Source organism: Apus apus, chromosome 18, assembly GCF_020740795.1.
Source record: "Apus apus isolate bApuApu2 chromosome 18, bApuApu2.pri.cur, whole genome shotgun sequence".
NCBI classification, from domain to species: Eukaryota; Metazoa; Chordata; class Aves; order Apodiformes; family Apodidae; genus Apus; species Apus apus.
Window position 1 is genome coordinate 1838640 of NC_067299.1, and position 24159 is coordinate 1862798.

Here is a 24159-nt window from a genome sequence, read left to right on the forward strand (position 1 = left end):
AGCGGGCGGGGCCAATGGGCTGCCGACACGTCCCGCCCACGTGACGCCCACGCGCGGCCGCCGCGCCTCGAGGCGCTGCCCGGCGGGAGCCTCCGGCGCCCTTAAAGGGGCCGCGCGGGGCCCGGCTGCGGGAGGGGGCCGGGGCGGGGTCCCCGAAGGCAGCACCGCACCCGGCCAGAGAGGCCGGGCTCTGGCTGCCGGAGCCGGCCCGGCTCACAGGGGAGCGGGGCCGGGCAGTGCCCGGGCTCCCCGTCCCGCCCCCGCGGGCCGCGCTGGGCAGCGCGGAGAGGAAAGCGGGAGGCTCCCGGTGCGGCGAAGGGGGATGCCCGGCCCCGCTGCCCAGCGCCGGTTCCGCCCCGGCACTCACCTGTTGCCGGTGGGGCCCGCCTGCCGCCGCGGGGACCCCTTTAAGGCCGGCTGCCGTGTCAGCGCGGCTACCGCCTCCGCTGGCAGCCGGGAGCGCCTCTGGCGGCACCGGCACCTCATGTCCCGCCGCTCGCCCGCCTGCAGGCCCCGCCTGCCCCCCGCGCCGGTGGCCGCTGGAGGGAGCCCGGCCCCGGCCCCGCCGCGGGCCCCCCCCGCGCCCCCCGGGCACATGGCGGCCGCATGTGACCGCCGTCACCTGACCAACATGGCCGGGGCCCGCCGCGCCTGAGCCCGCCGCCAGGTAACGCGGGGCCGGGGCGCGGCGGGGGCCCCGGGACGGTGAGGGATCCCCTGGGCGGGGGGTGAGGGACCCCCCGGGATGAGTTTCGGGGGTCGTGGGGCTCAGCCCGGCTCTGCTCTCGCTGCCCCCGGTAGCACGGGCCCTGTGGTGGCCCCGGGCGCGGTACCGGGGCCGCCGCTCCGGCTGTGGCCGCTGGTTTGGTGCTGGGAACGGGCTCTCTGCTGATGGGCATCCTCCCCTGCCACGCTCCGGGGGCTGCCTGTGCCCCCGGCCCGGGGGCTGCGGAGCTGCCATTGTGTCCCCTTCTCCGGCCCTGTTAACACGAAGGTCCCCTCACTCCCCCCTACTGCTCCCATCATTTCCCCCTCCCCAGCTGCCGAGGTCCCATCGTGTCCCCCCTCACCGGCCCTAGGGCTGCAGAGGTGCCAACATGTTTCCCCTCCCTTGCTCCGGTGCTACAGAGGTCCCATCGTGCCCCCTTCCCCAGCACTGCTGCTACAGGGGTCCCATCTTGTACTCCCGCCAGCTTCAGAGGTCCCATCGTGCCCTCCACCGCCAGCCCTGATGCTGCAGGTCCCATCGTGTCCCCTTCCCCAGACCAGCGGCTGTGCAGGGCCCATCATGTCCCCCTCCCTGGCCCTGGGGCTCTGGAGCTCCCACCAGCTCCCCCTCCTTAGCTACCACACTCCCATCTTGCTCCCACCCCAGCCAGGACTCCTCCCTTCTCCACCCTCACCCCTCCCAGACGCAGCATTTTTTGAGCAAGCTCCTAAACCCACCATGTTTTTCCCCCCCCGATGGGCGGCGATGGGGAAGCCAGACCCGGCAGAGCCAGGCAGGGATGGCGCCGCGCTCCTCTGCTGACTCACGTTCCCCCCTTGGGCCACCTCTCTTCCTCCAGCAGAAGCTGACATGGATGGCTTCCTCCAGAGCGTGGAGAAGGACCTGAACATCGACCGCCGCCAGCTGGCCGCCGCTGCCGAGGGCACCCACGTTACCGCCTTCGTCCCGCTGAAATGGCTGACGAGCCTGAGGGAGCGCCGGGTGCTGCCCGGCCTGTGCCCGCGGCCCGAGGGGCTGAGCGAGCTGGAGGTCAGGACCTTCCTGCAGCACTCCGTGCAGAAGCTGCCCACGGGCTGGACCCGGGTGGAGATCCACGGGCTGCGGAAAGAGGCGCTGGGGTACCCCCTGAGGGTGCAGCCCCCCACCTGCGACCAGCGTGACGGCGGCTCCGAGACCCTGCACGGCTTCATGCGCAGCGTCGCCTGCCAGAACTACCGCAACCTCTGGTGCCGGGCGCACGGGCTCTACGTGCGGCCCTACCGGCACCGCCAGCTGCCGCCCACCCTGCCGGCCCTGGAGGCCCTGCGGGCTGCCCTGCAGAGGGCTTATGGCTGCCCCGTCCTTCAGGTGGGCAAGAACGTGCCTGGTGCTTCCCCCGCCAAGGAGAGCGTGGTGGCCACCAAAGGGGTGTCCTCCTGCCCCAACCTGCTGCAGGCTGAAGCTCTGCTGGAGTCGGCTGACATGCTGTACATCATCTACCCCTACGTGCAGTACTGTCTGCATGACATCGTGACCTTCAGCCCGGCCAAGCTCACCAACAGCCATGCCAAAATCCTCTTCCTCCTCTTCCACGTGCTGCAGGCCATGAAGGCTTGTCACCAGGTGGGTCTGGCTTGTGGCGCCTTTTCCCTTCGGGATGTGGCTGTGGATGAGAAGCTGTGCAGCCGGCTCCGCGTGAACTTCAGAGAGTATGAGGGACTGAAGAAGGAGGAGGTGACTCTGGAGGCTGGTCTGGAAGGAAGGAGAGAGCAAACCAGTGCTGGTGTGCAAGAGCAGGAGGTGAGGTGCACTGCCTGCCAGAAGGACCTTCAAGACCTAGTGTTAAAGTGGGTCCATGGCCAGGTCAGCAACTTTGACTACCTTATGTGTCTGAACAGTTTGGCTGGGAGGAGAATGGGAGACCCCAATTATCACCCAGTCCTTCCATGGGTGGTGGACTTCACTACCAAAAATGGCAAGTTCAGGGACCTCAGGAAATCCAAGTTCCGACTGAACAAGGGAGACAAGCAGTTGGACTTCACCTATGAGATGACCAAGCAGGCGTTTGTTGCTGGTGGATCAAGTGGGGAGCAGCTCCACGTCCCCCATCACATCTCTGACGTCCTTTCAGATATCACCTACTACGTGTACACAGCTCGGAGGACACCCAGGGCAGTGCTGTGCTGCCACGTGCGGTCCCAGTGGGAGCCCAACGAGTACCCGGCCAGCATGGAGCGCATGCAGAGCTGGACCCCGGATGAGTGCATCCCAGAGTTTTATACAGATCCCTCCATCTTCCGATCCATCCATCCGGACATGCCCGACCTGGACGTGCCATCTTGGTGTAGCTCCTACGAGGAGTTCATTGAAGTCCACCGCATGCTCCTTGAGAGCTGGGAAGTTTCTCAGGACCTCCACCACTGGATTGATCTCACTTTTGGGTACAAGCTGCTGGGGAAGGACGCTGTCAAGGAGAAGAACGTCTGCCTCCATCTAGTAGACAACCACACGCATCTGACAACTTATGGGGTTGTGCAGCTCTTTGACCAGCCGCATCCCAGGCGCATGGTGGGACCTGCCTACACACCTCCTGAAGCTCCAACCATTGCTCGGCCTCTTCTCCAGAACATCAGGGAGACTGTGTTTTTGGAGGATATCCAAGGCCAGGTGACGGATGCGGTGAATGGGCTGGTCCTGGAGGCCACTCCCAGTGAAACCACCTGGTCTGGGGACAAAGCCCTCACTGGTGAGGATGATTTAGAGCAAGGCACAGAAGCCCTGGATTCGATTTCTGCTACCAGTAGAGCTGCTGACCAGCCCTGTGCCTCCATGCCTGCAGCACAGCCCTCTGCCCTCCCTGCTTATGCCACCGAAGGCAAAGCCCCAGGGGTCCGACCTCTCCGTCGCAGCAAGGTGGGTGCTGTGGATCAGGCTGACATGAAGATCACGCTTCCTGAAGGCTTCAATCCGCTCCAGGCCTTGGAAGAACTGGAGAAACTGGACAATTTCTTGGTTAAAGGCTTAAGCAGTGAGATGCAGCTAATGGAGCAGCCGTGGGAAGAGCCACCCCTGGGTCTCTCGGACCTCTTCCAGAGGGACATGCAAGCTCTGGGCATTTTGGTGGCTGAGATTATATTTGCACCAAGGATTCGTCCTTCGAAGCCGGACGCGTCGCTCCGGGAACGGTTCCTGATGGTCCGTAACCTCTGTCGCTACCATCCCAAGGAGATCCCAGCCCCGCTCCAGCACGTGCTGCATGTCCTCCTGCAGCTGAGTGTGCCAGTGGAGAAGCTTCTGAAGACCAGGCTGGGCAAGGGCACGGGGCAGTTGTTTGAATACCAACCCATCTCCCAGGGCCTCCCCCCACCCTGTCCCACCCAGCTCCTCAGTCCTTTCAGCTCCATTGTCCCCTTCCCCACATACTTCCCAGCCCTGCACAAGTTCATTTTCACCTACCAGGCAAAGAAGATTGAGGATGAAGGTCAGGGCCGGGAGCTTGTTTTCCAGCTGTGGCAGCAGCTGGAGGGGATCCTTTCTGAAATCACTCCTGAAGGCTTGGAGATTCTTCTGCCCTTCATCTTATCTCTGATGTCCGAGGAGAACACGGCTGTCTACGCAGCCTGGTATCTCTTTGAACCCATAGCTAAATCCCTGGGCCCAAAGAATGCCAATAAATACTTGCTCAAGCCGTTGATCGGGGCGTATGAGACGCCCTGCTCCCGCCACGGCAGGTTCTACCTCTACACCGACTGCTTTGTTGCCCAGCTGATCGTGCGCCTGGGGCTGCAGCCCTTCCTCCTGAACCTGCTGCCACACATCCTGCAGATCCTGGTGGGCATCGAGAGCTCACGGGAGGAGAGCAAGTCCCTCCTTGGCACAGCTGAGGACGATGAGAGCGGAGGGGAGAGCCCGGTGTCCTGCGTCTTTGGGGAGGAGATCAAAATGGACGTGGAGCACAGCACGGCGGCGCTCGACCTCCTCGACTACACCTCTGGTGTCAGCTTCCATGACCAAGCCTACCTGCCTGAGGGTGAGGACTTCCAGAGTGGCCTCTACGTGGGGGAGTCCCTGCAGCCTCAGGAGCAGGAGTCGCTGAGCCTTGGGCGGCTCAGCGACAAGAGCAGCGCCAGCGAGGTGTCCCTGGGGGAGGACAGACCTGCGGATGGTGATTCCCAGAAGGACAAGAGCAGCTTGAAGTCGATGGACAGCAGCCAGGACCTGAAACAGAGTGAGGACTCAGAGGAAGAGGAAGAGGAGCACGAGGAGGAGGAGCATGAGGAGGCTGTGGTTGATGCAGAGCTGCCGGCGGCCGTGGATGCTGTCGCCTCCGTGGATGTCCCCCTGGCTGATGACAGCAGTGAGCCCGAGGATGGAGAGGGAGAAGAGCTGCCGGATCACTCTGATGACAAAGAGCAGACAATACTCCTGGGTAAGACCCTGTTGGCCTTGAGCCTTCCTGCTGAGCGTGGCAGCCACCCAGCAAAGCCACGAGTGGGAGAAGGGGAGAGCATGGGAAGAAGCGAGTCCAGATTTGGGGGTGTCTGTGCTCCCAGCCTGGGGACAGCGATGAAACCAGTGTAACAGGCCAGGTCTGTGGGGCAGTGTGTGTGTGTCTAAGACCCAGGGAGCTGCCTGTGGGGCAGCAGGCAGGTGATAGCTAATCTGCCCCGTGCTGGGCTCTGTCCTTGGGCCTGGTTTTGTTTTGCAGACACAGCCTGTAAGATGGTGAGGTGGCTCTCGGCCAAGCTGGGCCCCACCGTCACCTCCCGCTTCATCGCCAGGAACCTGCTCCGCCTGCTCACCTCCTGCTACGTTGGTAATGTCTGCTCCTCTGACCCCAGGGTGGGGTTTGGTTTGACTCGGGGCTCGGGTGTAGCCTGTTGCTTCAGCTCATGATGTTGTCTCTTGGGCAGGCCCCACCAGGCAGCAGTTCATACCAAGCAACGATGAGAACAGTCCCCTGAGTACAGGAAATATCTACCAGAAGCGGCCGGTGCTGGGAGATCAGGTGTCCAAGCCAGTGCTGGCCTGTCTGGTGCACGTGGCATACCTGTATGGAGAGCCTGTCCTCACCTACCAGTACCTGCCCTACATCAGCTACCTGGTCAGTACTGCCTTTTCTCCTCCTCTTGTGTGTGTTGGGGTGAACCCCGTGTCCAGGCATGAAAGGAGGATGCACAGTAATAGTTCAGCCTCACCAGGAGCCTCCTGGGTAAACATCTGTGCTAGGCTGAGCTCTGGGTTCATGTGGGCTGAGCAGCTCTGGCTGTGCTGGCTGAGAAAGGCTGTGCTGATGCAGCCAGAAGAGGCACCTTCACCCCCTGCCATGAGCTTCCAGCGCAAGTGGCTGCGTATGTGGGCTTTTGGAGAATCACAGGCGGGTTTGGGTTGGAAGGAACCCTAAAGCTCATCTAGTTCCAACTCCCCTGCCATGCACAGAGATGCCTTCCATTAGACCAAGCCCCATCCAACCTTGAACACTTCCACGGATGGAGCATCCACACCTTCTCTGAGACCTGAGCCAGGGTCTCACCACCCTCACAGGGAAGATTTTCTTCCCTAAGATCTCATCTCAATCTCTCCCCTTCCAGTGGAAACCCTTCCCCCTCATTAGCCTATTAGAAGGCCTCAGCCACCATGGGTCTGCCTCCTTCCCTGCTTCCCTGGCCTTTCCTGGTCAGACCCATCCCTGGCACACCAGAAGCCAGAGAAGAAAGGTTTTCTTACACATTGCCAAAACGGAGCTGGCCCAAGGGTGGGGCTGTGATCAGGTGGAGCAGCTGGGGCTGCTGTGGGGTTGCTGGAGTGAGTGGTTTTAGAGGCCTGTGTGGGTAGATAAGGGGGTGAGCTGGGAAGGGGCTGCAGGAAGTTCTTCAGCAGCCTGAAAACTGCTGGCAAGAGTTACAGACATTTCAGCTTGAAGTCTGTAGCTGAAGAGCAAGAAGGTGTGTGAGGTTGAAAGTCAAATGGAGTTTTTGTGGAGAAAAAAAAAAAAGGTTTTGAATCTGTTAAGCAGGCTTATTTTTCCATATTGTTCCCTTTTTTAGTGGTTATAAACACTTTGGTTACGGATTCCTGTTTAAATTGAAAACTTCAATAGCTTTTTGATAATTTAAACATAGGGCAAAAGAGGCCACAGCTGCTCAGCTGAAGAAAACAAAAAGGCATTGTCAGTTTTTCCAGTGTTGAAGGGAAGATTTTTCAGGGGAAAAAAATCCCATTTTTCAGCAAAATCATTCTCCACCCAGTTGCAATTGTAGCTCCAGCTGTTCTGCTTTGCTTTACTCAACTTACTGCTTGAGGGCACTGGGGGGATTAATACCCCTGTGAACAGCACTTGGCAACCTGATAGTAGAGTGATGGGTCCCAAATAGGATAAAATCCTTGCAGGCTTTGGCAGAGTGGATATTCTGTGAGAGGAAGAGCCTCTGTGATGAGCTGGAAGATGGCAGGTGGACAAGAAATAGAGCAGGAACTGGGAATTGTCTGTGGGTTTTGCTGTTGGCTCAGTTTTTCTTGGGTGTTTGATTTGTCGAGGGTTTAGGAAATAGGAGTCTAGAAAGAAATCTTGCAGAGTTGCTGCTGATGTTGTTAACTCCTTGGCTTGGCTGAACCAGCAGTGGGACTTTGTCAGCAAAAAAGAGATGTGCTCTGCTGCCTTGGGAAGGCATTAGCAGCTGGATTTCTCCAGGTCAGCAGCAGGTTTGCCCATAACTTGTGCTTGGATGTTGGATGGAAGGGCTGTTTTTCTGCAGTCTGTGCATCCAGGCTCTGCAGGGCACGGGGTGAAGATGCTGATTCCTGATTTAAGTCGTGTGTGTTACAGGTTTCCCCTCTTCCTGTGCTGGCAAGTGGGGCTCTGGCATATCCAGGCTGGTGATGGTCTGGGCCAGTGCAGGGTTGTCTCTCTCTCTCCTCTGAGCTTCCCAGCTGTGGGAGCATTCCTGCAGGGACATGTCCTCCAGAGGATGCCTGTGAACTCTGGAGTTGTGGTGCCCTGTTCTCTCCAGGCCCTGTGCCGACAGCTCCATCCGCTTTCAGCTCATCCCTCGAGTGCAAGACACGAGCTGCTGTTGAGCCTCAGTGCTCAGGTTCCTCTCCCAGGGCCTGTGGGTTTTGGGGCTGAGCTCGGGTGACCCCTTGATGTGTCCTGCTGAGGGGTGGTGGCCCTGGCACTGACGGGGGGTCCCTCTGCAGGTTGCCCCCAGCGGCGGGGCCGGCGGTGGGCGGCTGAACAGCCGGAAGGAGGCCGGGCTCCTGGCTGCTGTCACGCTGACTCAGAAGATCGTGGTGTGTCTCTCAGACACCACGCTGATGGACATCCTCCCCAAGATCAGCCAGGAGGTTCTGCTCCCAGTGCTGGGCTTCCTCACTTCGCCGACCGTCGGGTAAGCGCTGCGACCTGCTGTGCCATCAGCCAGGATGGACACTGCTGCGGGCTGGGGGCTTGGAAACGGTTCTGTCAGGGCCTCCGTGGGTTTGTGGGGCTGCTCCTGCCCTGGTGTGCACCTCCTTGTGCTGGTGTGTAGAGCTTGTCCTGCTCAGGACACAGACAAGATGGGAAGCATGAAGCAGAAGAGGGGGAAAAGGGACATGTGGAGGACAGGCTGGTAATGGATATGCTCTGCAGTTTCCCCAGCGGTGCCCAGGCCCGGATTGTCCTGTGTGTTAAGACAATCAGCCTCATTGCCCTGATCTGCCTGCGGATTGGGCAGGAGATGGTGCAGCAGCATTTGAGTGATACAGTGAGGAACTTCTTTGGGGCCTTCTCACTGCTGCAGGACCAGGTCAGTGCCATGGGAGAGGTCCTCCTGCCATCCCCCAGTACCCAGCCACAGGAAGCTGGTGGGCATACCTGCATTCACCAGTGCTGGTGTCAGCAGTGCCCAGCCCAGGCTGTGTTTATGTAATGAATGATGTGATGAGAGTGTTTGATCTTGGATATCTTGTTTTCTCCTGGGCAGGGGCTGACAGCAGAGTCACTGAGCAGCTGTGAGGTGCCAGTGATGGAGATGCCCCTTTCAGATGGGAAGCTGCTGGCCCTGGATCCAGCTGTGCTGGCGGAGTTACAGAAGGTGTTTAACCCTGAGATGGCCTACACCACCTACATCCCCTTCTCCTGCTTGCTAGGTATGGCTTGGCCACCATCTGCTAGGAATTGCAATAGAGCTCTGTGCTCTGTGCACAGGTGCTGGACCTGAACTTGGGAGAAATTAGAGGGTCTAGGGCTGCTGGGGGAAAACCACAGCTTCCACATGGTGGACTGGTCTGCTGGGGAGCCCACCAGGCTCATAATCATGGAGTTGTTTTGGTTAGAAAAGACCTTTAAGATCATCAAGTTCAACCATTGCTCCAGCCCTGCCAAGGCCACCACTGCCCCATGTCCCTCAGCACCACATCTATGCACCTTTTAAATACCTCCAGGGATGGGGGCTCCACCACTGCCCTGGGCTTCAGGCTGCTTTGGCTGGGAGCAGCATAAGAGTGACATTGTGTTCACAGCCCTGTGCTAACCCATGTCCTGTTGTCAGTGGTGGGGGGTGATGATGGGGAAATTCCTTCCCTGGAAGCCACGTTCTCTCCCTTCAGGTGATGTTATCCGGACGGTTGTGCCCAACCACTCGCTGGTTGAGAAGCTGGCCAGCCTCTACCTGGAGAACGTGAACCCCAAGAGCCTGCAGGTGGTTAGCCTGGAGCAGACACCGAGTGTGGTGGGCTCAGACCAAGATACACGAGGGACAGAGCCCTTCTCCAGCCACCAGGAGGACAGTCACTCTGGTACTTTTGGGAGCGTGCTGGTAGGGAACCGCATCCAGGTCCCTGTGGACACGCAGCGTGAGGGTCTGGGCTTGCTGCACCTCAGTGCTGGCCCTGATGGCTCCATCCCCAGCTCAGCCCACGAGGAGAATGCCCTGAAGCACGACCTGCCCCGCAGCACCCACATGCTGTGTGGGAACTGGCTGGCCTACTGGCAGTACGAGATCGGGGTGAGCCAGCACGACCCCCGCTTCCACTTCCACCAGATCAAGCTGCAGAGCTTCTCGGGGCATTCAGGGGCCATCAAGTGCGTGGCACCACTCAGCAGTGAGGACTTCTTCCTCAGTGGCAGCAAGGACAAAACCGTCCGCCTGTGGCCCTTGTACAACTACGGGGACGGCACCAGCGAGGTGCCCCCGCGCTTCACCTACGCGGAGCACAAGAAATCTGTTTTCTACGTGGACCAGCTGGAGGCATCACAGCATGTGGTGAGCTGTGATGGGACTGTCCACATCTGGGACCAGTTCACAGGTAGGAAGGGAAAGGCTGAGGGCTGGCTGGAGGCAACTGGTCCAGTCCTTAAGGACTGGAGGGGCTGCACTGCGTTTTGCTGGCTCCTGTTAGAAACCAGAGCAGAACTGGAGAGATGGAGATACACATCTCCTGCTGTAACGTCTCCCTCATGTTCTCACAGGCAAACTTCTCCGGACTTTTGATGAATTAGACAGCAAAGTCCCCATCACAGCTGTGGCCACCATGCCACCTCCCTACCACAGCATCTCCGTGGCCAGTGCAGACTCGGTGCTGCGGTTCATCGACCACAGGAAGCCAGGACTACAGGTAGGGAGTCTCCTTCCTCTGTCCGTGTGTGTGATGGTGGGTTAACAGCTGGCCCAGAGGTGCTGCTGCCTCCATGAAGGCCAGCTGGGCCTTGTCCCCTGGCCCTGCAGCAGCTGGGCTGTCTGTGTTTCAGCACGAGTTCCGCCTGGCGGGCGGGCTGAGCGCCGGGCTGATCCGCTGCTTGGCCGTCAGCCCCGCTGGGCGCAGCGTCGTGGCCGGCTTCTCCTCTGGGTTCATTGTGCTGCTGGACACCAGGACTGGACTTATCATGCGGGGCTGGCCTGCCCACGAAGGTGACATTCTGCAGATCAAGGTGAGAGGTTCAGCTGGGAGCAGGGTGAGGGGCTGCTTTTTTGGGCCTCATCCATCCCCTGAGGCTGCGTGGAGCATCTTCTGGGTTGGCAGAGCTTGTCTGCTCCATCCCCTGGGTGATCCTCCATCCCTGGCTGTCTCCTCACGAGGCTGTTCAAGCTCTCCTGCCCCATGGTTGGTGTTGCAGGTGGCTGGTCTTGGTCCAGCCTGTGCAGAATGGAGATCAGCCCCCCAGGTGTCAGTCCCTGCCAGTAGGGAGAAGACCAACCAGAAGAAGACAATGGTTGGTGTTGCAGGTGGCTGGTCCCTTGGCCAGGGAGGAGACACGTCTCCTGTGAAGAAGTGAATGTGCTGCTTTCTCTTCAGGGCTCTCAGCCCCCTGGGAGAGCGTGGCTCTAATGAGTAACTCTTGTCCATATTTACCCACCCTTGGGGAGCAGCTCTGGGGCTCCAGTGTCCTTGAACCCAGTGCAGGTTAAACAAAGTTCAGCGCAGGGGGTTGTTTACCCTCTCACCAGCTCTGCTAATAAGCAGCTCCAAGACTTCTACCCTCAACAATGTTTGCTACTGTGAGACAGCCTCCCAATTCCTTTTCCTGAGAAGGGAAATAATTTGGCAGGTGGTTTGATGGAGAAGAGGACCACATGATGATATACCCACTGCAGTAGTACCAGATAATAAATTAATTACCAGGGATGTCACTGAGAAGAAGCACAGCCCATCTCTTGGATACTTGGGTAGCACTAGAGGAGGTTGCCAGCTACCAGAGAGTTCTGTCACTTGCAGTGTCCACGTGGAAGCCTTGTTAATACTGCTCAGTACCATCAGCTGCTTGGAAATGGCTGGGACTGTTCTGAGGGATTGTGCTGGGACTTTTGGAATATTGGCAGCTACCTGCTAATCTCATTTGCAGGGTGGGACTGGGAGTTTTTACTGCAGCAGGGGTGGTTCACTGGCCTTTCCTCTCCTGCAGGCTGCAGAGGGCAACGTGCTCATCAGCTCCTCTTCAGATCATTCCCTGACTGTCTGGAAGGAACTGGAGCAGAAGCCTTTGCACCACTACAAATCTGCATCTGAGCCCATCCACGCCTTCGACCTCTATGGCAACGAGGTGGTCGCTGGCACAGTGGCCAACAAGATTGGTGTCTACTCCATGCTGGAGTCCTCAGCCCTGCCCCTCAGCACCACCAAGCTGAGCTCAGAGAATTTCCGGGGCACACTGACCAGCCTGGCAGTGCTGCCCACCAAATGCCACCTCCTGCTGGGCTCAGACAATGGCATCATCCGCCTGCTGGCGTAGCCCCCGCGCTGCTGGGACCAGGAGCTGTTGGGAGAGCTGAAAGGCAGCAGCGTGGCTGGGGAGGGGCAGAGCCAGAGCTTTCTGAGCAGAGGATGCAGGGGGGCAGGTGCACTCGTTAGTGAGCACTTGGTAAAGCATCTCTAACCTCTTTCTGCATCTTTAAAAAGAAAAAAAAAAAAAGCCATAAGTGAGAAACCTCCACTGCTGCTGGGAGAGATACTGGGTGTTGTAGGTCACTGTCACCCCTGCAGAGAGGCCTGGAGCTTTCTGTACCCTGTGTGCCTGATCCCCAGGGGACTGTGAGCTGCTCTCCAGAGTAACATGGACCACAGGTATCCTCCCTCCTTCAGTTAAGGGGTAAGAGGTGCCGCTTGACAAGAAAACAATAGTATAGCTACTGCCATTCCTGCACTGACCCTTCTCTTCCACTCCTGAACCACTGAACAGTCTTACTAGGATAGCATGAGCTGGGCCTGGGAACTGCTGGCTCTGGAGCTGTGTGGTGCTGGGCATCTCCTCCTCCTGTGGTGTGTTCAGGGCCCAGAGGGTGTACTCTGGTCACTGGAGTTTCTGCTGGCTGAGTTAGAGCCTATTTGGGAGGAGGAGAGGTTAGCTAGAGCACTTCTGCAGCCTGACCTGCTGCAGGGCAAAGATGGAAATGGAAATTTGCCAAGGCATGAACTCCATCTGTTCTGCTGGTTCATTTGGGAATGGGCTGGGATCCCATTCCCATGGGATGGGAAAGGGACCCTCCAGGCAGGCCAGAACTAGATGATGACAATTTTGGCTTCTAGAGCAGTAGGGTAGGGATGGGCAGTTGCTGCTTTCTGCCCCAGCAGTGCTGTGTCCCATGATTATCCGAGGGTGAGGAATGCCCTGTGTGCCACACACTGGCAGCCTTTCTCAAGAAATCCTCCTCATCATCATCCTCTCCACTCTCCTTAGTGCTGGTCATGCTCCTGGGGAAGACAGGATGGCAAAAAGATGCTCAGTTTTGTATCCTCCTGCCCTTGTAGGGTGAGAGCCCGGGGGAATGATCCAACACAGTCTCCTTCTGACCTTCCCTTTAGGACAGCACCGTTCCCACCCCAAAGGTGAGGAGAATGCTCTTTGACCCAGCAGTAGGAGCAGTTGCCTCACTTCTTTTGCAGCCCTTTTCCCATCCATCAGCCTACTCAGAGCGGGAAGCTCTTATCTTGGGCAGAGGAGGAGCCTGCTGGGGATTGTCGTGGAAGGGCAGTGGGCGTTCACCCAGCTCCGGGTTCATCCGAGCCACCCGCAGCTGGGAAGGCTGCCCTGGGGTTGGCCCGTGCTATCCCCCCTGGCCAAGGGGAGCTCTCGGTCCCGTGTTGCCTACTAACCCTTTGCAATAGATGTAAATACTGACTTCTAATAAACTCTTTGACAGGGCTGCAGAGATGGGCGTGTAGGGAAGCTCTGTGCTGCAGGGGCCCAGGTGTGCAGGGCTGGGGGGGCTGGCTGCCTTTGGGCACCCCTGGGGTTCCTGGGTGAGCTAGAGGGAGATGCCCTGGATGGAAGGTAGGGCCGTACTGCACAGGGACTTGGATCTGCTTTCCAAGGGGAAGCAGCTCCCCATGTTGCAGCAGCGTGTCCCAAGGTACTTGCTGGTTGCAGAACTCTCCTTCTCACTCCTTCCCAGTGTATGGACTGAGTTTGGGAACAAAAAGCTGCTGCAAGGAATGATGGTGGACGTGCTGCACTCTCCTCAGTGTCTCCCCCACTGCTCTGTGGTGACTTGTCTCACACTGAGGACGTGGGCAGAGCCAGGCAGGATCACCATTCCTTCTGCATCCCGCAGAATGACTTGGGATGGGACTGCTGGAGCACTGCCCACCCAGAGCCTCCTCCTCACTGAGGTGTGTGCCTGCTGGGAGCCTGGCACCAGGGCCAACCCCCCAGCACAGCTCCAGTGCCTGCTGTGCCCCAGGGGAGGGACCAGCTGCTCTTGGCATCCCTGCTCCCCACTCCAGGACAGCCACAGGGCCTTGGGCACCACCATCTGCCAAACCCGTGCCCTGTGCTTGCTGCAGCAGGAGCAGCTGGGATACAGGGAGCAAATATCTGGGGGTTTCTACAAAGGAAAGTGAAGAATTGGTGCACGTCATGTGGCAATGAACACCAAGCCCTACGTTTTCACTAGAAGAAGCCACTAGCAGTGGCTCCTTTCTAGTGGAGCCACTAGAAGGGACAACCAGCTCCAATGGGAGCTGGGAGCCAATGGGAGTTTTGGAGCTGGTAAACTTGGTGTTAACAGCAGCCCGGAGTGTCTCCTCATCTCCAAATGCACCACACGTTCCCTCTTAGCTCCCAAACAGATGTCCAGGCTGGTGCTGTGGGTCAATATTTGCCTGCCAGATTCTGGAACGGGCTGTGCTGAAGGTCACTGCGGCGGGTAGGAGGGGTGGGCTGGACCATGGGCTGTGTTTGCTCCATGCAGAGCTACCAGCCAGGCTAAAGGGAGTGCCAGCTCCAAGGTGGACACCAACAACCTCAGGTAAGTCACAGACAAGGATCTGACAGTCAATGGGGGCTCCTCCAACAGGCAATAGTGTCTCTCTGGGAAAAAGGGGGTGAGGTTAGCAATGGGTTAAAGGATAGGTACCAGCAGGGAGGACAGGGGAGTTCAGGGCTGTATGTGGCTGCAGGATTTGGGGTGAGGGGGGGTGAAATGGCCTCAAGTTTTGCTGCTTCCACTTGGCAACTGGGGTGGCAGCCCGGAAGTTCTGGGTGAAAGCTTGGAGAGTAGAAAGCAGCCCCAGGAGTTCAGTGCAGGGCAGCCGTGCTGAGGGCTGGGCCTGGCTCGGGGGCGTTATGGTAAGCAGCAGATACTGTGATTACTGTTTCTGAAGAAAAAGTGACTGGGTGAAGTGGTGGCCAGGGAATGGGTGGGGTTTCATCCATGGCCCTGGAAGCTCCTGCTCCCACTGTCCCATATGAGAACTGGAGTGTGGGGGTGGGAGAAGCTGCCTTTGCCAGAAAGCAGGGAAGGCGAGTGCTGGGAAGGGGAGGACTCTCTGTTCCAGGACACGTGCTGAGAAACTGCTCTGGTATTTTCTACCTGCAAAGTCCCTCCCAAAGAGCATTTGCTGAGTGCCTGGAGCTCCTGAGGCAGGTCAGTATCCCTCCTGCCCAGGGCACAGCTGAGGATGCTGTGCCTGTACCTCGGTGCTTTGCAGGGGAAAGGGCAGCAGAGGCTGTTGTTTTCCTCCAGAGGCACAGTGTGTGCAGGACTGATTAGGGAAATACCATTTGCAATCCAGAGAAACAAGGGCAATGGGGTCAGAGAGGCAGGCTCTAAGCTGGGGAGGGTTGTGGGGAAGCCTGGCTGTGGTTACAGCTCTGCTCCAGCCTGGGTCCCTGGTCCTCTCCGATTCCCCTGCCTTGGCTGGGACCCAGCACTCCTGTGTTGTTTCTTTGCAGCATTGTTCATCTCCCCAGTGCTTTCTGCAAGCTCCTGTGCCAACCTGTTTGGCCAGGTTGATGATTTTCTCCCTGCAGACCTGAAGAGGCTCAGCTTTGCTGCTGCCAGGCAGCTGGAAAGAACTTCTCTCTCGGCTGGTCCTTCTGTTCCAGAAACATGGTGTTCTTCTGGGCTCTGCTGCTGGTCTGCCTGCCTGCTCTGCACAGTCACCTCAGGGTAAGTCTCTTCACTCCAGCCATGGTAAGGACCTCTCTGGTGTGGACATCTCTGTGGTGTGGGCACAGTCCCCTCCCCAGACAGCAAAGGGCAGCAAGGTGGCTCTCCTGCACCAGACCATGGGGCAAATACCCCCTGATGCTTCTGGGTGAGAAGCCCTGGGAAGCAGATTGGAGGAGGACAGTGTTGCTCTCCTACAGGGTTAATCTATGCCCAGTGCAGCAAGGTTTCTAATCTCTTTCCCAGCTAAGACAGCTGTGGATACTCTCATTATCTAAGTGGGTTTCTGTAGAAAATCTACGGAAACTTGGCTTCAACTGTGACCACGACCTTCAGGGGTTAACATGAGATTGTTCAATAACAGGTTTTTTCCTCCCATTTTAAAGCTGGATCCCTGTCAGATCTGAGATTGCAAAAGCACACTGCTCACTCTCTGGAGGATCTGTTATTTTGAACCCTTCAGACCTGCTCCCTTTCTAGACAAACCCAGGGGGTTCAGTCTCCCAGCTCAGGCTCATTTCCACCTCCCCTGGGTGGACCCCATCGCCTCTGGGTCTGTGTCCTCAAGCCCTGCCCGTGCTGAAGCCCCACGGGGACTGCTACAGCCAGGCTGGTGCCAGGCTCTGACCTGGAGCAGATAAGGCTCATTCTGGGAATTCAGAGGAAATTATCTGGGACCTGACTGGTTCTTTGCTGTTGATTTTTTTTCTCCCCTACAGTTTTTTTCAGCACAAGCCATGGAGCAAAAGCGTCTCTTCTTAGACAAAGATGGGAAGCTGAAGGTGAGCTAGGAATGGTTCCACCCAAGGGGACTGTGGCATTTGCAATGGTTTTCCAGTTTTTCCTGAGCTAGGATCAGTCCAGGTGGTGCAGTCTAGTGCCAGAGCAATGAGAAGATCCAGGCTTCCCTCTCCAAACTGTGCTCCTTCTCAGTGGAAGCTTCAGCCCAGATAACTGGGGAACACATGGAGTAAACACCAGTAGCTGGTATGGGCAGGGACTGGCAGGTGGGTTATTTAATTTCTGATTGGTAAGGGAAGATGAGGAAAACAGTTAGCTCTGAGGGTGACAGGAAGAAAGCCCCTCAGCTGATGGCACCCATGGAGCCTGGCTCTGGCAGTGCAGCTCTCCTGCAGCACAGGAATGTCATCCGGATGCGGGTGGGAACAGAGAGATCCGAGGAAAAAAGCATGTGTTTGGGACCATGCACATGTGAGGACAGCAGTGGCAGGCTTAGAAAGCTGGGAAATAGGGAAAATTGGAGAGAAGAGGGATGGAACAGGACAGGCAAGTCAAGAAGTGTCACAGATGCCTGGAGAAAGAATCTGAGCCAAAAAGGACCAAGGCTGTGCCAGCAGCGGGGGCGCTGAGCAGCAGTGCTGAGAGGTGTGAGAGGAGGGGGGGAAACCCTGGCTGAGGATGATGGATCTGTAATGGGGAGGGCACAGGACATGTGCTGAGCAGCTTCCTGCCCTCAAAGCTGGGCTGTTGGGCTCGTTTGCCTGGGCAGGCCCTGAGAGCAAGTGGAGGAGGAACCACTGCAAGATCCTCACTTGGTCCTTTTCCCAGGATACAAGACCTTCTGTTTTCCAAACTCATTGGGGTTCTTTCAACATCAAGGTTAAGAGGCAAACTGAAGTGAATACTTCACCAGAGTAGAGAAGTCAAGAGAGTTTTCTCAGCCCATTTAGGTGTGCAGTAAAACCCTTGAGAGAAGGCAGTGCTGTACTCCTGCTTTCCCAGTGCTATCCTTCTCGTTTCTTCCCAGGATGTGAAAACTACTGGAATTGTCCAGTCTGCTCTGCCAGAGGCCATTCCAACCCTGCTGAACACAGAGCTGGCAGACCTTACCTCTGACCCCTTCCAGGAGATTGATGGACTCATGTTACCTTCCACCAGCACACTGTCAGGCACAAGGAACAGCTGGAGCTCAGAGGATGAAGTCCTAGCTGGGGCTGTGGGCTGTCAGCAGCAGCAACCATCTGAGGAGACTGCCTCTTCTGAAGAGGAAGTAGAGGCTGAAGGGAAAACCTGTGAGATGACTTGGAAGAAGAGCCAGAGGCTAGCAGATGGTTTGATGAGATTCAGCATTGATCTCCTGAGAGAGGTCCAGCTGCAGTCCAACAGAACCAACCTGATCCTGTCCCCCCTCAGCATCGCCCTCGCCTTGTCCCACCTGGCACTGGGTAAGGTCTCAGTCACAAAAACAGCAGTTCCTGGTTCCTGCCCTTCCCTGTACCCCTCCTGGAGGCACTAGCAACCCATGTGCAAAGTGCAAAGATTAAACTCAGCACCTGCCACTTAATCTTACTCCTGCAGCTTCAATTTGGTACGACTGCAATTGAAGCTGCCCCCGTGGCCTGTGCTGAGGCTCCTCTTGGGTTTCTCCAGCCCCTTTTTTAAGGCACAGTGTGTTTCTAACAGGAGACAGGTAGAGGAACGTCCCTGTTTTCCACTATGTGGGCATGAACTAACAGGAATGTGACTTTGCCTGTTTTAGGAGCAGCAAATCAGACGGAGAAGCACTTGCTGGAGGTGACACATCTGGAGTGGGTGCCCTGTCTCCACCACAGGCTGGGCACCCTCCGCAGAAGGCTCACAGAGTCCACCCTCAGCCTTGCAGCACGTCTGTACCTGCAGAAAGGTGGGAGCTGCCAAGGGGGGGGTCCATCCGGGTGTAGGGTACAGCTCTGGGTGACAAGCAGTGCTGGAAGCACCCTGCCACCCTGGGAGACATCTCTGTTTCCCCACGCAGCCCCCCTGGGCAGTGCCACGCCACTGGCTGAGCCGCTGAGCAAATGTTTCCAATGCCTGATGGCTTCATGTGGATTTTCTTCACCCATTTTCCATCCCCCCATCAGGATTTGAGGTGAAAGAGAAGTTCCTGGAGGATTCAGAGAAATTCTACGGGGCAAAGCCCATGGCCCTTTCTGGGATCAGTGAGGATGACCTCGCAGCCATAAACAAGTGGGTAAAGGAAGCAACTAATGGGCAAATACCCACCTTCCTCCAGCAACTCCCTGAGGACACAGTGATGCTCTTGCTCAATGCAGTCCATTTCCATGGTGAGCTCCACAGGCTTTTTCTTTTCCAGAGGAATAGTTAGAAACCTACTAGTTTTCTGCAAGCACTGTGGCTGGATGGCATCTCCTCTCCTTGCTTCCTGCCAGTCAGTCTGCTTGTTCTTGTACATCTGCCATCCCTCTCACTTGGATTTCTTTACACCGAGTCCCAACCACTTCACATGTGCCAAAAATGCTACTTGAGAGCAGAGCCAGAATGCAGCAGGTGGACCCTGCAGTATTTTTGCCTCCTGGTTTAGGATCACAGAGAGTAGTACCTCACCAGGTCCCCTGGCACCCACTGCACACTGACCACGGAGCTCGGGGGCAGCTGCTGTGGATTTCTTCCTGATTACAGCACAGTGACCAGGCACATCTTCCTCTTCTGATTCCCTGGGGATTGTGCTTTGAAACACAGACCAAACACTTCCTTCCAGTGTAAATCTGCAAATGTCCTAGCTTGGTCTTGGAGTGCTGTGTTAGCCTAAGCAGTACAAAGGCAACACTCCTCAATTTTCAAAGTGCAAACATCTATCACTTTTATCTCCATAGCCTTCAGTCACCTCCCACGCTGAGGCATGAGGATTAATCCTCACTCTTTTTGTTGTTCCATAGTCCCTCTTTGGAAGATAAGGGCTTCCTGCTACTAGGGCTCCACCAGCCTTGGTACTGGCTTCTCTTTGCTGTATTTCTACTTCCCTGATGACTGTCTCGTGGAAAACTGGTGACAGGAGGAGGGTCAGCTAGGCAGTTTCTGTTTTCCTACCCACATTTAACTTCGTTGATTTCTAAACTTGTGTTTTGACAGGGTTCTGGAGGACTAAGTTTGATGCTAGTTTCACTGGGCCAGATGTATTCCACCTTGACAACGAGTTTGTGGTCCCAGTTGAGATGATGAAAGCCCAGCAGTACCCCCTGAGCTGGTTTACTCTGGAGTCCCAGGACATCCAGGTAGGGCTTTATTAGGAGCACTACAAGGTTTAACTGGAACTTCCTCTTGCTCTGATATTTTACTGCCTGCAAGTGTTCTTGGCAAAAAACAAATGCCTCATAACGGGCATATCACACAAAGATGTAATAAGCATCTTTTGTCTTTGCTTCTAGCAAGAGTGTTGGATCTTCATTCTCAATCTCTAGGGAAAACTGCAAAGAAATAATCTCACTAAGTGGAAATTAAGAAGAGTTTTAAACCCCTGAGTTAAAGAGAAATGAGGAAATAAGGGAAGGAATTCCCTCAGACAATGTACTGACAGAGCTACAGCCAATGTCTGTGCACGTGGCCTTCCCCTCTGCCATGTGTGCAAGCTTTACTGGCCAGTGGGTTAATACTAACACCTAATGTTGATATTCCAACAAACTTTCTCCTCTGGAGAAGTCAGATCCCTCCTCCCCACCTGGCTGTTTTCATCCCATAGCTAGACTGGCTCTGTAGACCAATTAGAAAAAGATGAAATTAAAGACCTCGCTTTCTGGATCTTCCTTCCTCTGCCTTAAATTCTTCTGGTTGGTTTTATTTCCAGGTGGCCAAGTTTCCCTTTAAGAGTAACATGAGTTTTGTGGTCCTTGTACCAAACCAGTATGGTTGGAATACCTCTCATGTGCTGGAGAACTTCCCTTATCAACAGCTATGCAGGCTTTTCCCCAAGGAGGTACCCACCACAGTGAAGATGCCCAAAATAAAACTGGAATATGAGCTGGAACTCAACAAGGTTCTCAGTCAAATGGGTAAGGCCTCTAACAGGATTTGCACAGTGTAAGTGAAGCTGATCCATCTACAAGGCATCTGTTCACTGACACTAGAAGCTGCCATCATGTTTCTAAAGCTGTGCCTCACAGTTTGCTGCAGATAACACCCAAACTCCTTCAACTCTCATTCCTCTCCTCCTCCTTACTCTTTGCTTGCCTAGCACCAAATGTTTTGCTCCAAGATGATACTATAGGGAAGGCAGCATTCACAGTTCCTCACCATCTTTATGAGTTCTTCCCATTCCTATTTCTAGCCAAGACCAACTTCCTCCCATGCATCAACCGTTTTCTCTAACGTAGTGCCCAGGAAGCTGAAATTGCCCCCAGAGAGTGCAGATCACTAAATCTGGAAGTGAGAGCTTTCTGAACTGAAACACCATCTACTGCATTTCCAGAGGAGAACAGATTAAGAGTTCACTTTGTTTTGCAGAATTGCTTACAAAAATCTCTGTAAAAGTGTTTCCAGCCTAGCAAGAAAGGGCCTTCAGACTTGCTGCTTTTTAAGGAAACACCTAAGTTCTTCCACTTCCACTCTGAAAGAGGTGGACAAAGCACATGAAAACTGTTCTGGTTTTGGCACCCTCAGCTCTTCATACTGGGGACTGGGGAGCCTGACTGGACTGCAGCTTCTGTTTCTGCCAGTTTTTTGGTTCTCTGTGCTGGGCAACACACGTAGCAGCAGAGGAGGGAATGGCTTTCTTCAGGCAGCTTTCAGGAAAATCTGAGCTGGTGGCACCAACTGGGTCAGGGTAACTGAACCTTATTTCTCTGTAGGCCTCCAGGAGCTGTTCATGAACCCAAACCTTCAAAAGATCACAGATGAGCCTCTCTCTGTATCCAGTATCCAGCACCAGTCCACCCTGGAGCTTCAGGAAGACGGGGTGGAAGCATCTGCCACCACCAGCGTCGCGCTTTCCCGCTCGGTCTCTGCCTTCAGCCTTGACCGGCCCTTCCTCTTCCTCATCTTTGAAGATGAAGCAGGCATCCCACTTTTCATAGGCAGTGTCCAGAATCCAAACCCCAATGCTGCTCCCCAGGTCAAAGAGCCACAGGACTGGCGTGAAGGAACAGATGTCAGGGAGCACCCCATGCCCAAATAAGAGAGGGGCAGAGCCTGAGTGTTCTGGGACTGCTGCCTGACCCTTGGGACCAGCTGAGAGAGGCCTCTTGTCCTCAGAGACCTCCCTCTGAGGCCACAGGAGGCAATCCCTTGCTGTTTTCCTTTACAGATCCCTAGAGACCAGCCCTGGGATAGCCCATTCCAGCCTTGATGAGCATCTCCAGGCTGGGATTCCCCTCTTTTGAACCTGACAAACTTGCTCTGCCTGAATTTCCCTTCCAGGGCTCTCAGTCCTAGAAGGGAGACCTCCTTGTCCCTAGGCTCTTATTAGAGTCTTTATTAAGCTCCTATCAGAGTCCCCCATAGCCTGGAATCATCATTAGCATCTGGCAGCTTGGACAACAGCCAGAGATATTAATATGGCTCTTCCTTCTGCAGTTCCTGGGAACACGTGTCCCTCAAAACCTTCCTCTGAAAACCATCTGTAGCCACCTAGAAAAATGACCTCTAGATCAACTGGACTAGTAACAGTTGTCTTCTCTAGGATGTGTCACAGCCATTTCCAGGCACAGGCTCTTTTCAAAGATTCCCTTTTCCCACCCTTTGGCTGTTGGGATCTGATGTGGGAGGGTCTGCACTGGGAAACCCCTTTGGATCTTCACCTCCACCCCTTTGGCCAGGAAACCCTAGGTCCTTGGGTAGTGCTGCATTTTGAGACATATTTTATAAAGTGTTTTTTTAGTAATGTTTATGTTGGCAGAATAATAAAGAGTAAAGCAGGATACATTTGCTTAAGGTGTTGCATTGAAAGACCCAATGGAGAGAGGAAACAGGACACTTAATAGCTGCAAAGATTGGGAGGAAAAAGGTCTGGGCATGACAGATGGAAAGATAGGAGAGGCTCTTGCAAAGGGTCTGCACTTTGCTCCACCTCAGCAAAGAAGACAACAGAGGCTGTAAAGTGAATCTGTAAAGACTGCCCAAGGATGGAGTCCAGTAAGTTTTGGGAATCTCACCTGCAGAGCATGCAGGGAACACTCAGTAGGGCAGAGCTGGCTCTGTGACATGGGCAGAATTCCTTAGGTTAGGGCAGAGCCCAGTGGCACAGGGACAGGAGGGGCTTTTGCCTGTCAGCACTGCAGGGATAAGCAGGGGTGTGACAGTCCTCAACCTTTCTCCTGGACAAAACCTGACCACTGCTGGCATCTGCTAGGACACTGATCTGGCATCTCTGTCTGCAATTTATTCTTCTACTAAGATATTCCCGGTTTCACAGCACAACACCAGGGATGGTTGGGACAGCTTCCAGGGGAGGGAGAGGCAGATTTTGTGGCCTGTAGCTGAATGTTGCAGCTTTTGTTCTGTTTTGGCAAAAGGCAAAGTCCTGTGACAGCTTCACTTCTGTCCGAGATGGGCCCAGCCCCATGGATCCTTGTGCTGAGGTAGCAGTGCATGTCTGGAAAACTCTACCATGAAAGATTCTTGGGACCCAACCAAGCCATTCCACCACATGGAAATGTTAGTCTGACTCCCCAGAGCCTGCCAGGCTGCAACTATTCCTGTCCGAACAACCACTGTCCAGAGTAGATTGTGCTTCTGAACTCCCTCAGCTTCAGGGGACAAGGCTGGGGCCCCGTTGCAGTTGCAGAGCACAAGGGCCATCCTTCTGGCAGTGTTTTCCTCGCTGGGGAAGTCTGCCTTCCCTCCAAGGAAGGAGCAGAATCCTTCTGGGAGCCTCCGTCCCTGAATAGTCTGCACCATCTGCTGGAGTACGCGGAGGACTGACTCACTAACCAGGAATTTTGGGGACGCAGGAGACTTTGGGGAATAAAAAGTCCTGGCTCAAACCTGCAATTACACATTTCTTGCAGTCTAAAAGGGGAAGAAGCGCTGAAGATAATTTCTACCCCTCTAACCAATGCAATGACACGTACCCTTCAAAAAAGAGAGTGTAATTACAGGGTCGTGTAATTTCAACAAGTAAACCCACAAGAATCCTCCTGCGAGGGCATCGCTCTAGCCCACAGGGAACATTTTAGCTTATTTATTTATACAGATTCATTCCTAACATGCAGAAATACCATCCCAGGCCTTAGGTAAGTCCTGCTTTGGCTACTGCAACTTCAGCACCAACCTCCCTGCATCCTATCCGGTTGTGCTGCAACCTGTGTAAAATCTGAAGTGCAAGCCTTCCTTTTCATGCCTCTGGCCTCCAGCTCCCTGTCTTCTGTGAAGTTTTTCCCCCCTCATTCTCAGCTTCCTGAACAGCTTGGTACTTATTTCCTATTTTCCATCTCTCTGCCATTCCTCCTCCTCCAAGCTGTTCTTGTCAAACTATGGATTTCATCTTACTTGACAGTACAGCAGCCCTCCATGACTGTGCTTTGCTCAACAAACCATCAGTTACATCAACCTTAAGACTCTTTTTCTCTCCACCAACTCTCCAGAAGAGGCAGTTTGTAACATGCAAAGTGCTATTAATGTCTCTGCTCAGGACTTTCCACTTCACATGGCTCAGCTTTCCTTTTGACTGAGCTCTATTCTGAACAGACATGAGTAGTAGCACTGCTCCATAGCTCATCTGCACCACTGGCTGAGAATAGCAAATCAGTCTAAATATCTTTAATCTGAGATGTATTTTCTCTTTAGTAGAGCAGATCCATGTGAACATGATCAGAACTCCCATAGCAAAGATGAACACAGCATATTGCCTGC

The 24159-nt window shown here is 55.3% G+C and overlaps 2 protein-coding genes across 7 annotated transcripts; both read left to right on the plus strand.

Moving 5' to 3' along the window:
• Window positions 1-619: 619 nt before the first annotated feature.
• On the plus strand, window positions 620-13333 carry WDR81 (WD repeat domain 81). Of its 3 annotated transcripts, none has more exons than XM_051636196.1 (11): window positions 620-667; window positions 1569-5138; window positions 5418-5525; window positions 5623-5813; window positions 7907-8097; window positions 8340-8496; window positions 8674-8839; window positions 9299-9997; window positions 10161-10306; window positions 10440-10619; window positions 11592-13333. In XM_051636196.1, exons 2-11 carry the CDS (start codon window positions 1580-1582, stop codon window positions 11916-11918), a joined length of 5724 nt encoding a protein of 1907 aa, XP_051492156.1. In that variant the 5' UTR covers window positions 620-667; window positions 1569-1579; the 3' UTR covers window positions 11919-13333. The 3 variants fall into 3 exon arrangements, with proteins under 3 accessions (XP_051492156.1, XP_051492155.1, XP_051492157.1); XM_051636195.1 differs by having other exon boundaries at window positions 631-667; window positions 1572-5138; XM_051636197.1 differs by lacking the exons at window positions 10161-10306; window positions 10440-10619; window positions 11592-13333 and having other exon boundaries at window positions 631-667; window positions 1572-5138; window positions 9299-9487; window positions 9600-9724.
• A 665-nt stretch (window positions 13334-13998) lies between these two features.
• SERPINF2 (serpin family F member 2) lies at window positions 13999-22228 on the plus strand. Of its 4 annotated transcripts, none has more exons than XM_051636203.1 (10): window positions 13999-14433; window positions 14963-15051; window positions 15360-15576; window positions 16296-16358; window positions 17345-17762; window positions 18077-18220; window positions 18438-18641; window positions 19447-19589; window positions 20159-20363; window positions 21159-22228. In XM_051636203.1, exons 3-10 carry the CDS (start codon window positions 15517-15519, stop codon window positions 21482-21484), a joined length of 1563 nt encoding a protein of 520 aa, XP_051492163.1. In that variant the 5' UTR covers window positions 13999-14433; window positions 14963-15051; window positions 15360-15516; the 3' UTR covers window positions 21485-22228. The 4 variants fall into 4 exon arrangements, with proteins under 4 accessions (XP_051492163.1, XP_051492160.1, XP_051492164.1 ...); XM_051636200.1 differs by having other exon boundaries at window positions 15438-15576; XM_051636204.1 differs by lacking the exon at window positions 14963-15051 and having other exon boundaries at window positions 15438-15576.
• Window positions 22229-24159: the final 1931 nt, after the last annotated feature.

Coding starts and splice junctions, on each gene's coding strand:
- WDR81 (XM_051636196.1), top strand. CDS start 1,580: ATGGATGGCTTCCTCCAGAGCGTGGAGAAGGACCTGAACATCGACCGC. Junction 5,814..7,906: donor TGCCCTACATCAGCTACCTG/GTCAGTACTGCC, acceptor GTCCCTCTGCAG/GTTGCCCCCAGCGGCGGGGC. Junction 8,840..9,298: donor CCCCTTCTCCTGCTTGCTAG/GTATGGCTTGGC, acceptor CTCTCCCTTCAG/GTGATGTTATCCGGACGGTT.
- SERPINF2 (XM_051636203.1), top strand. CDS start 15,517: ATGGTGTTCTTCTGGGCTCTGCTGCTGGTCTGCCTGCCTGCTCTGCAC. Junction 18,642..19,446: donor CAATGCAGTCCATTTCCATG/GTGAGCTCCACA, acceptor GTGTTTTGACAG/GGTTCTGGAGGACTAAGTTT. Junction 20,364..21,158: donor CAAGGTTCTCAGTCAAATGG/GTAAGGCCTCTA, acceptor ATTTCTCTGTAG/GCCTCCAGGAGCTGTTCATG.